General features: G+C 37.6%; 1 protein-coding gene across 2 annotated transcripts; it reads right to left on the bottom strand.

Annotated features, from left to right (window-relative positions):
- Positions 1 to 6,769: 6,769 nt before the first annotated feature.
- Positions 6,770 to 12,281, bottom strand: LOC134819880 (motile sperm domain-containing protein 2-like). 2 transcript variants are annotated; one of them, XM_063830031.1, is made up of 6 exons: positions 12,107 to 12,281; positions 11,537 to 11,557; positions 10,684 to 10,819; positions 8,919 to 9,040; positions 7,718 to 7,819; positions 6,770 to 7,481 (listed from the first exon to the last, which is right to left on the bottom strand). In XM_063830031.1, exons 1-6 carry the CDS (start codon positions 12,260 to 12,262, stop codon positions 7,293 to 7,295), a joined length of 726 nt encoding a protein of 241 aa, XP_063686101.1. In that variant the 5' UTR covers positions 12,263 to 12,281; the 3' UTR covers positions 6,770 to 7,292. The 2 variants fall into 2 exon arrangements, with proteins under 2 accessions (XP_063686101.1, XP_063686102.1); XM_063830032.1 differs by lacking the exon at positions 11,537 to 11,557.

Raw genomic sequence — 12,281 nt, 5'->3', positions numbered from 1 at the left:
TGCCAGTTCGTTTGAAATTGATGCTAATAATTGTTTGTGTCACTCTCAAAAATTCCATATTTGGTCAAAAATAGCATTATCTTATCTGTTCACAATTTTCAGTTCCGAGTAAAAAAGTGTTTACCCACTTGGTGACTTGCATAAGAAACTGTTCAAAGGTTTGAATTGAGTTTAAAAATTGGCTAAAAATTATTACTACGAGTACGACCCCTGTACCTTCTGGATGACCTGATTAAGGGGTCGTTCACATATTACGTAATCATTTTTTGGAAAATTTTTACCCCCCCCCTCTCCGTAATCAGTTTACCACGTAGCTATTGTGTCAAAATTACACTATAGGCGTATAGCGTAATCATTCGGAACCCCCCCCCCCCTCAGCTGATTACGTAATAATGATCACCCTACGGGGAACTATTACATGACTAACTTTAACACGGCTTCTATGCGGTTTTGACGGACAAATCAAGCCCCTAACCTAGCCCAATCAACTACCAAAACGCTAATTTAACGAGAATTTTGACGAGAAATTTAACGAGAAATATTGTCATGTCAGGTGATCGAAACATTTTTCGCCAATAACTCGATAAGAAAGCATTTCAGCCGGAGCCCCATGTCATGTGAAGTGATTGAGCACGACTAGATGTTCCAACTATCAAAGACAACAAGCATAACAAGCATAACAAGCATAACAAGCATAACAAGCATAACAAGCATGTAACAAGTATGATGCAGGTAAAATTTTGTAGGTTTATAACCTACCAGAGCTGAATCACTTGAACTCGTCGACGGTCCTGTTTGAAACAAATATTTTACGAGTATCACCCGTTAAGTAAAATTTAACAAGATTTTCGTGCGTGCATTACGCATGTTGGTTCCTCGAGTTTGGTATTCTTCGGCCTTCTTTGCTTTTAGTTAGTGATCACGCGTACATGTTACGCACAAATATTTGAATTCAGTATAAGCTTCACGATTATGTGCGCTGTTTTGCATTTAATATTCTTTTCACACGAATTGGAACATTGAATTGTCCGAGATTTTTGTTAGTTTGGTTTGTTTTCTGTTCCAATCTAAAATCTTGTATTGGCCTGGGTATAGTGGGTAATCATCCGACTTAGGTTTTAGTGTAAATACGAGTGGTACCACCAACAGTATTGACTATTGAACTATATTTATTTAAAGAATTGAGTACAAAGTGGAGGGTCTGATTCGTCTGTAAAAGCTATATTAATATAGAGCTAGGTGTTAAACTTAGTCACATGAAAGTCCACTGTCATGTAAAGTGATTCATGATCATTATCCGTCAGATCCCAATCTCTCCCTCTCTCTGAGGGCCTGTCATGATATCATGGATCGCTTAGGTTCCACCAGGATCTGGTAGTCCTCATAATTCTGCGGCCTCTATGTATCGTCATCTCGCACAACTCTTTAAGAATCTTGTGAATTTGGCATGTGAAAATTTGCAGCCTTCCAGACATTGATTGGGTCAACGAGGTGTCGTACGTCACCTCAAGATCGGGTGACAGGGGGTTGACCGACTGACGGACAACTGGGAACCTGTCAATTTTACCTGGTTAACTAATTAACATGCAAGCTTGGGAAATCCAATCATCTCTGACAACTGGGAACCAATCATTACATATCCCGGGCAACTGGGAACCTCTGAAGATACTTTAAATCAGGTGTCCACTGAAGTTTTCCTTTTAATCCTTTTATTAGAAGGAGTTTTTCCAACACCCAGTCTATCGATATGGTAATCAGTGAATTTACCTGCTGCTCCCGAATAGCACGGAAGTACTCTTGCACGGTCGGCTTGGGTCGATTCACCCTGGATTTAAATCCACGATGAAAACCCTCTATCATAATTGTACCAGTTTCTACCGGACAATGCTGGTCAAAATAGAACTTTACCACAGGAGGTGAAGTGTGTTGAATTAAAACCGATACTCTTCATGTTCAGGCCAGAACAAATTGATTGGGTATAAGGTCACGTGAAATTATGAACCTGACTCTGAGGTCACGTGGCTGTGACGTCACCAGAGCTTGCTCTCCGAACTCGAGCTACTCGATCAGGCCTTATATGGAATAATTTAGTGTATCGCGTGTAATTGGATCCAATTATGGGAGTTGCGCAATTATTGCTGCATATTGATCAGGTATCACCTTTTGAAACCCAGCAGGCAGCTGGGCCAGAGATTTGAATATAGAAGAATTTTTTGTTGATGAATATCGAAGCGAAAATCATGTAACCCTATGTTTTTGAGGACGCCGAACACGATAAAACTGGTTATAATTATCATTACATACTCGAGGGCAAATTGCTTTAAAATGCACTTGAATGTCATAGATGTTATTATAAGCTAAGCGCCTGAGCGGCTTATCGGATGGCACCAGTCTCTCTGCCGAATCTCAGTAATTGTAAACAACGACGCCACTATTTCTCAGCTAATAGTCGGGCTTATGAATGAAAGATCTCAAGTTCAGAAGACGAAAGAAATTTATCCAAATATTTGCTTAAGATTAACGGATTTCAATCAATATCGAAAAGGACTACCAAGGATTGTATCGGGACTTCTATATCGGTATTTCAAGTCTTCATAGCGGTTTGTTGTAGCCTACGCTCCGACTGATGGTGCTGATGACTGAGAAATATCGTTTTTACAACGTTTTATCAGACACGTTTTTTGAACTGCCCCGACATGATCTGAAACTGCTACTGGGTTATAATTTTATGTGATCAATACTTTTTATAGTGCACGATTAATACTTTAAGAGTAGCTGAAAGTTGAATATTCGAAAAAATATATAGGATAGGAATGTGTCGTCGATTATCATTATGCTCACTACTTTCCTGCACTTTACCTAAAAGTAAAATAAATATTATTTCAGAATATTCTAGAAGGTTATGGATTATTCTATGAGTACGGAGTAGCCAAGCCTGCAGCCTAACAATTATAATGAATAATTCGTTTATTGAATTTGCATCTTTATTGCATTGCATATATGTTTATTTTCCACTCTATTGCAAGTTAATTATTATTATTATTTTAACCCTTGCACAAACTATTCATTGAAGATAAGACCGAGTGTGTTTGTCTATTTCTTGCTTCTCTAATCGAATTAGATGATAGCGGTGCTTTGTTCAAATAATGATCCCTGGAGGTCCAGTAAAAGTCTTGGGTCGCAGACTGACATTAAGCATAGAATCGTCTTCGCAAATTCCACCTTTATAGATCATTTGGCTTTAAAAAATATGATCTTACGCGACGTAGTCAGGATTTTCTGCGACTCAGCCTCCTATATTTACATTGTCTTAATTACGTTGTTTTATTTACGTTTTTTTATTCACGTTGACCACGTTTTATTTACGTTGACCACTCTTTCACAGTTTGTGTTGTCATTATATGGTGTTAGTGTTGTCATTATATGGTGCGGGAATCGTTTGTTATACAACTTTTAAGCAGTAAACTATTTTGCGTTCTATATTCTATCATAGTCATACTTTTTAAGTACACATACACTCACATTCCACATTCACAAGCATGTGAGCTCACCTGGTCCAGTGAGCGGAAAACAGAGAACAAGCTCTGATGACGTCATAGTAACGTGACCTAAGGCTCATAATCACGTGACATCAGACCTGATCAGTCTTTCAGTGAAGTTACACCAACTGTTACGCTGACTTAACTGATGGTGGAACCGCATGATATTGGTAGTGGTACTGATAATTAATCTATTAATGACGTGGTTAAACTTGATGGGTTAAAACGTGAAGTTTTAATGGCCCAATAATTGTGAAGGCCAGAAGTTAATTGGAATAATTTCCAATTATCACGACTAATTAACTTAATTATCTAATTTTTAGTTACTCATTAGGCCCATATTCCGAACTAAATAATGTAGCCCAATAAATTTTGAACATCAGTGCAACTGCATAAAAGTTGTGTAATCAAATATTTTGGTTTGTCATCTATAGCCTCTAGAAAGTATTTAACGGGTGATACTCGTAATATATCTGTTCCATATATTGACCGTCGACGAGTCCAACTCGGCGCGCGTCCTGGTAGGTTGTAAACCTACAAGAAAATATGGGTCGTAACACGTAAACGACCCTATCGTCCCTAATGGGTTAATCTTTTTGTGGATACACCCTGTATTTGGAAAAAATTTGTTCATCTTCTCAACTTGAGATCTTTCTTTCATAAGCCCGCTCATTGGCTGTGAAATAGAGGCGTCGTTGTTTACAATTACTGAGATTCGGCAGAGAGACCGGTGCCACCCGATAATAAGCCGCTCAGGCGCTTAGCTTATAATAACATATATGACATTCAATTAGTGCATTTTAAAGCAATTTGCCCTGAAGTATGATAATTATAACCAGTTTTATCGTGTTCAGCGTCCTCAAAAACATAGGGTTACATAATTTTCACTTCGATTTTTATTAACAAATAATCCTTCTATTTTCAATTCTCTGGCCCAGCATGAGAATTTTTAGCATTACATTATTTAAATTGCTAGTCAAGAATTCCACTGTTCCGTTTCCACTAATTCAGGGAGGTCGCTAATTTTTGACAACTTAAACTTATATTTATCGCTGATAGATAAAATTAAAAAGCTTATTTTAAATTTATAAGTCCCTGTGTGCTTGTAGGTTTACAACCTACCAGGACGCGCGCCGAATATGGAACAGATATTTTACGAGTATCACCCGTTAACTCAAACTGTGTGCAAGAGTATTTTTTAAGAAATGTGATATATATTTTGATCGATTATACTACATATCTGGATTCTGGTAGGCATTGATTAAAAATATATTTACAGTAGCCAGAAGTAAAGAAGATGAAGATAATACTATCTATTATAGCTGCAAGTTGTATTGTGGTTTGTACCAAGGCTCTCAGCTGTTATCAATGCCAAGATGTGGCCATGGAGTACGACTCCGATGTCACGAACGAAATGATGAATGACGGAGATGGCGGAACTGATGATCAACCACGATGTGACTCAAACCACATGACTGCTTGTCCTGATGACGGAGGCTCGTATGATATGTGCGCAGCTATAAGCGTTAGCTACGGTTCAAATATATTCGGTGTCTCGATAAAAGCTGAACTGGCCCAAAGATTGTGTTTACACTCAACTTTACCGTTTGTAGACTCCAACAACCAGGCCGCACTGGAGGAAGCTTATTGTAATGCAATCGAAAAGTCCATGACAGGGAGTTCAGAAGCTGCATTTGATTTTACTTCCTGCAAAGTGGATGTCTGCAGTACTGATAACTGCAACACACAAGGAATGGAGAAATTCCAGGACGACGGAGAGGAGGAGTACGACGGGGAAAAAGATAACTACGACTATGAGTCCTCGGGAAGTAAACTGACCATCTCTTTCCTTCTCATCCAGCTGGTCTCTTTCCTTGCAGTCACCGTACTCTAAGTTTAACAAGACTTCGTCAAATTAAGAATGTAAATATTTATGTGACATAAATAATTATAACTATTAGTACGAACTAAGGGTTATATATGTAGAGTTAGAGTATTCTATCCATGTTTTGATAATACTAAGGCCGTCATTCAACATATCCTGCAATTTCAGTTTTTAGGTCTGTGAAAAAATAAGTACAACACGTTTACTATCATGGTGGTCGATTATGTAGATTTTTTGGCATTTTATGAGTGCCCAAGGTTAAATATTTTTCCTTTTTCTCACAACTCGGCTTTGTTATGATTATATCAAATTTTGGAATGGAAAGTTATACTGGTTATGGATTGTACTGATATAAAGATTTACTATAATAATTGTAAAACTTGTGACAGTTGTACGTCAAACTTGTAAGATCTGTATTTCTTCAAAGCTTGTAAAACTTTAATGCTACATATAAATACCAGAATTTTGGCCAAACTAATTCGATTAACAATAAAATTAAGTTTTTGAAGACGAATTTTCCTGGGCCAAAATTTCACAGTTTTGACAGAATTCTTCTCCAGAAACCAATTAGTCGGTCAACTATAGATAGCCGACTAAACTACTTACAACACTACAAATCAATTGCATTTATTGAGGACGTTACAGAAGGTAATAATTTAATGTAGTTTGAGGAATCCTAACTCTCCCCACGTCCGAAAATGGCGTTTCTCTTGTATCAAATATGACACAATTGAGGAAGTCAAAATACCCGACAGAATGAAAAAATCATATTCTCCCAAACCTTGTCCCATTTTCAGCTTTTGAAGACGCATTTTCCCGGGCCGAAATTTCACAGTTTTTACCGAATTCTTCTCCAGAAACCAATTAGTCGGTGAACTATAGATGGCATGTGAGACAATTGAGGTGCTCGAAGTTTCATTCCGGTCGAAAAAATCACTACAGTAGTACAGAAAGCTTTACAGAACGAAAATAGCGGGGTCGCCTTCGTTACGCCAACGAATCTAAGCTGAACTAGGTAGTTAGGTAGTTAGTTAAGTAGGTTAATTCGTTACGTTTGTGGTTGGTCGAGTCGATCGATCTAGTCGCTTGCTTGCCTATTTTGGCGCTGCGCAATAAGGCTATTGCAATGCGCGCTCCGCTTATGACTGAACGATTATGTGACCAAATTCAAATGTGGCCGTTACAACAGCTCTGGTATAGTAATGAAATATTATCACCAGATGCGACCCTTATCAGTATATTTACAGAGACTAGTTTGACGTTTTATCAGTAACCTGAAGTTACCTGACACCGTTCGGAGTTTGTTTGATTTTTAAAAATCGACTTTACAAAGGAATAGAAAGTCTTCTTAAAAGTTTCCAATTCAGCAACACATGGCAAAGCAATCAACATACAGTATCACGAGTGAATCAATAAATATTAGTTTCCCAGAAAAAATGATCGAATGAGTAATAAATCAAATATGAACCAGAAACGACGTAAAGTTGCGTAGTTTTAAATTCTTTATTAGTGATACAAACAAATCTGTGATGACTCTTAGAACTCGTTTCTATAACAAAACATGAGAAAGCCGTCCCGATTCAATATATATATATCTCAATATATCTCAATATATCTCCCCAATAAATAATTTATTATACCAAGCCTAATAGGATCAGATATTTCCATTCATTTCAGTAAGAATACACATCAAACACTATACATTTTACTCCTTCGCATCAAAACTGTTGAAAGTGACGAATGTATAATATGTTCACATACTGTATACAATCAAATAAGTTCGCACAATAAAGCAAGATTAACATAAACAGAGCACCAAAAGTTGAACCAGCCAATTAATTATATCGTGTAAAGCTAATTAATTCCTACTAAGCAGCTTGATATCTAAAAGGATCAGGACCCCCAACGCAGGCCAGTACGCTTGCTTCAGGAATATGCTTGTTAACCTCCTTGTTCTTGAGGAATAGGACTCGTTTTTTGGCCCCCTCAGAAAGCATAACACTAACTAGCTTCCACACACCGTTCAGCAACCAGTGCATATTGTGGATTATCATTTTCTGGGAAGGAGGAATAATTTGTGAGTTATCTCATACATAATATTATTAAACATATATTATTATTAACATTATCAAACACTAATCAACATTATTATTCCAATTTGGCACGTGGGCGTATATAACGTTTAAATCTTATTATCTCTAAATTATTTTAAAATGAGGAAACCCGTTAAAAACAGCAATGAGAAACGCCCTATTAAAGTTAGAAATCACTCTAGAACTGGTTAAAAGATTACCTTCATTACGTCAGCTGTGTAGTACATGAATATGTTGATAAAGTACTTTATAAACTCAACATCAACCTCAGTCAACCCAACGTCGCCTAGTGCTAGCACGATCTGCAGGATAATACATGTACAGTGTACATTATAGGCATAATGATTAGTGTACTACATATGAATAGTTATTAGTTGTGTGTATTATATAATGATAATGAAATACAGAGCTACAAATAACTCTAGGACTGAGGAAGATTTCCAAGAGAAATCCTCCAAAACTACCATTAGAATAGTGGAAATCTTCCACAACTAGCATTAGATTAGTGGAAATCCTCCAAAACTAGCATTAGGTTAGTTGAAATCCTCCACAACTAGCATTAGATTAGTGGAAATCCTCCACAACTAACATTAGATTAGTTGAAATCCTCCACAACTAGCATTAGATTTGTGGAAATCCTCCAACAATAGCATTAGTTTAGATTAGTGGAAATTCTCCAAAACTAGCATTAGATTTGTGGAAATCCTCCACAACTAGCATTAGATTAGTGGAAATCCTCCAACAATAGCATTAGTTTAGATTAGTGGAAATTCTCCAAAACTAGCATTAGATTTGTGGAAATCCTCCACAACTAACATTAGGTTAGTTGAAATCCTCCACAACTAGCATTAGATTTGTGGAAATCCTCCACAACTAGCATTAGATTTGTGGAAATCCTCCAAAACTAACATTAGATTTGTGGAAATCCTCCAAAACTAGCATTAGATTTGTGGAAATCCTCCAAAACTAACATTAGATTTGTGGAAATCCTCCACAACTAGCATTAGATTAGTGGAAATCCTCCAAAACTAGCATTAGATTAGTGGAAATCCTCCACAACTAACATTAGATTTGTGGAAATCCTCCAAAACTAGCATTACATTTGTGGAAAGCAATACCGCTAATAAGGTCTAATTGTGGGCCCTATTATTTCGTTGCTTACGTTGAAACTTGAAAGATTGCGAAATACTACTTGATTTTAACATTGAAACATACAGAATAATTACATCTTATCTGTATCAAAGTTGTATAGCATGGCTTTATCTAGACAATGGTGTCTAGACAATATCATCTGATATATTTAAACAATCCAGACAAGACGCACACAATATAATCCATAATGATAATTAGAAACCCTATTATAAATGTAAGAGTATGAAATACAGCATTAGTTGAACTCACAGTGATCTGTGAACTGTCCGCCTCCCCCGGTCTATTCTCTACCAGCCACATCAGGTACTTCTCAAACTCAGCCCTCTTTGTCTTGTCAAAGTACTTGGGCTCTACCCACAGAACATCAGCACCTGCGGATAGACGGGGGTTTAACGGGGGTTTAACGGGGGTTTAACGGGGGTTTAACGGGGGTTTAACGGGGATTTAACGGGGATTTAACGGGGTTTAACGGGGATTTAACGGGGGTTTAACGGGGTTTAACGGGGGTTTAACGGGGGTTTAACGGGGGTTTAACGGGGGTTTAACGGGGGTTTAACGGGGTTTAACGGGGGTTTAACGGGGGTTTAACGGGGATTTAACGGGGATTTAACGGGGGTTTAACGGGGATTTAACGGGGATTTAACGGGGGTTTAACGGGGGTTTAACGGGGATTTAACGGGGGTTTAACGGGGATTTAACGGGGGTTTAACGGGGGTTTAACGGGGGTTTAACGGGGGTTTAACGGGGGTTTAACGGGGATTTAACGGGGATTTAACGGGGGTTTAACGGGGGTTTAACGGGGATTTAACGGGGGTTTAACGGGGATTTAACGGGGGTTTAACGGGGGTTTAACGGGGGTTTAACGGGGGTTTAACGGGGATTTAACGGGGGTTTAACGGGGATTTAACGGGGGTTTAACGGGGTTTAACGGGGGTTTAACGGGGGTTTAACGGGGGTTTAACGGGGGTTTAACGGGGTTTAACGGGGGTTTAACGGGGATTTAACGGGGATTTAACGGGGATTTAACGGGGGTTTAACGGGGGTTTAACGGGGGTTTAACGGGGGTTTAACGGGGATTTAACGGGGGTTTAACGGGGGTTTAACGGGGATTTAACGGGGGTTTAACGGGGATTTAACGGGGGTTTAACGGGGGTTTAACGGGGGTTTAACGGGGGTTTAACGGGGGTTTAACGGGGATTTAACGGGGATTTAACGGGGGTTTAACGGGGGTTTAACGGGGATTTAACGGGGGTTTAACGGGGATTTAACGGGGGTTTAACGGGGGTTTAACGGGGGTTTAACGGGGGTTTAACGGGGATTTAACGGGGGTTTAACGGGGGTTTAACGGGGATTTAACGGGGGTTTAACGGGGATTTAACGGGGGTTTAACGGGGGTTTAACGGGGGTTTAACGGGGATTTAACGGGGGTTTAACTATCCTCAAGGGGCAACAATACGTTTTACTGTTTTACTCAACTCAAAATTCTACTTTCTTCCTTCACTAACTTCACATTAATTTACATTTAATTTCATACATATATTATATATATAATATATACTAAAGTTCTAAGCAAAAGATAGCTAAAAATTTAACAACGCTGCTGCCTAATCTTTCTTACAAACTGAAAGTAAACCATCAATGAATCTTTGTTGCGACACGGAAAAGGCCCCTTATCAGGATAATGGAATTTTTAAATCTTGATAAGAGCCTTTTCGTTGTCGCAACAAACGGGAACACTACAAATTTTGCCCCAGGATCATTAAAACAGTGTGACTTATAAATAATGTTCCGGATATTACCCTTGTCATCACAACAAGGTCACTGGTCAGAGACGTTTTACTCAACTTCAAGGTTCTTCCTTTCACTCACTTCACATTACATTGACGAATTTATTTTCATACTAGACAAAATTAAAAAGGCGGGCTGAAACAAATTAACAGTTTCAGTTTCAGTTTCAGTTTTAGTTTCAGTTTCAGTTTCAGTTTCAGTTACAGTTTCAGTTTCACCAACTTACCATCAAGATCTTGTCCCCTGAAGTACATGGAGGTTAGCACATGGTCCGGGTCCTTGGAGAAGTCAAGATCTCTCACAGAGTTCACCTTCCTCCACGTAAATACACTCTCGATCATCTTGGCGGTCTCATCTTTGTCCTGAGAAAGGAATTTAATTTTATATTTCAGGAATTTAGTGTATTTAGTAAGTTGATTTGAGATTTTAGGTCAAATATAGTCAAATAATTACCAGCCGACAAAATGTAACTTTTATACTAAACAAGGATTGATTTAACAACAAATAATATTAATTTGAAGTTTAATAACACCACTATTAAGATAAAAAGTATACTCAGCAGTGTTTAATCTAAACATCCTAGAAATTTACTCGAATAAAAGGTGAGAACTGGAAACATAAGCTTGAAAATAATATATCGTTAATACTAATGCAAGAATATGATACTTATAACTAAAGATCTAATACCAAATATGACCAAAATAGATAACCGATAAAGTTTTTTAAGTTCACGTAGGGACATTTTAAATAGGAAAGTTTTTAGATAAAACTTCAATATAAATAGCAAATTTTACATGACACTCATAATTCATCCAAGTAATTGGTTGATAAATTTGTAACATCACAACATTTAAGATAGTTTCGATAAACATTTATTATATGAACATTTTAATGAAAATTAAATGACAGTTTTTATGAACAATGATCATTTATTACACGTACATTTAATGAATTTTAGAACAGTTTTGTTACTGCATCTCTTGATCAAAAGAAGATCGTGTCTCGATAAAATCAAAGTTTAAAAATCAAGGGTTGACAAATAATGGTGGCATTGGCAACGAAATGAACAATGAACTTACATTCGGTTTGCCAGGTTTGCCCTATTTGATGAGATAACATTATGTAATATCAAGAAAAGATTTGATATCAGGAAATTTTATAATAAAAGTGCGTGCAGTAAATAACTGCAATATCTTACCGTCATTTTAAAAGTTTTATAGTATTTCTTACCGTACAATTATTAATCACACCCGTATGCCGGGAGTTACCAATTGTTCCTACATATAAAAGGATATGGCTAAGAAGAATGAAAGCATATTACAAAAGGTTTAAATTTAAAAAAAAACTTTCCCAGAAGTTTTCTAACTTTTTGTTCTAACTCTTAACAACCCAAAGTTTATTATATAGCAAGGTTGTTCTGTCCTGAGACAATGAAATTACACTGGGTCTATCCTGTCCGTCTTAGATTATTTCATTGTTCCACCTGCTGGTTACAGCACTGCTGCACTGGTTTAGTGCGCTTCAGATTAATTGTAGGCAATGTAAGATTATAATATTATGCTAGCTTATCATCGTGACGTCATAACACCACGTGACGTCATAAAATCACGTGACGTCATAACACCACGTAACATAACCGTACTACTTACATCTCGTTGATGCGCCAGGAAGCGTGATACTAGTTTATCATCTGTCTTGATGCGCTCCAAATCCGCCTCGTAGTATTTTGAGGCGTCTGTTGCCAGGGCGGTAAACTTGTTTCTGATCTCGTCGGCTACATCCTTGGCGATGGGTGCTGCTGCCATGGTTATCTAATGCTATATA

The sequence above is a fragment of the Bolinopsis microptera genome, chromosome 8 (assembly GCF_026151205.1).
Source record: "Bolinopsis microptera isolate Bmic1 chromosome 8, MBARI_Bmic_1.0, whole genome shotgun sequence".
NCBI classification, from domain to species: Eukaryota; Metazoa; Ctenophora; class Tentaculata; order Lobata; family Bolinopsidae; genus Bolinopsis; species Bolinopsis microptera.
Note: the sequence above shows the minus strand (reverse complement) of the source record. Positions and strands in the feature narration are given on the sequence as shown.

What these genes read in the sequence shown, in the direction of transcription:
- LOC134819880 (XM_063830031.1), bottom strand. Translation starts at nt 12,262, where the DNA reads ATGGCAGCAGCACCCATCGCCAAGGATGTAGCCGACGAGATCAGAAAC. An exon ending in TCCTGGCGCATCAACGAGAT is followed by an intron (nt 11,558 to 12,106) that starts GTAAGTAGTACG and finishes CTCATCAAATAG; the next exon opens with GGCAAACCTGGCAAACCGAA. An exon ending in GCAAACCTGGCAAACCGAAT is followed by an intron (nt 10,820 to 11,536) that starts GTAAGTTCATTG and finishes TTCCTTTCTCAG; the next exon opens with GACAAAGATGAGACCGCCAA.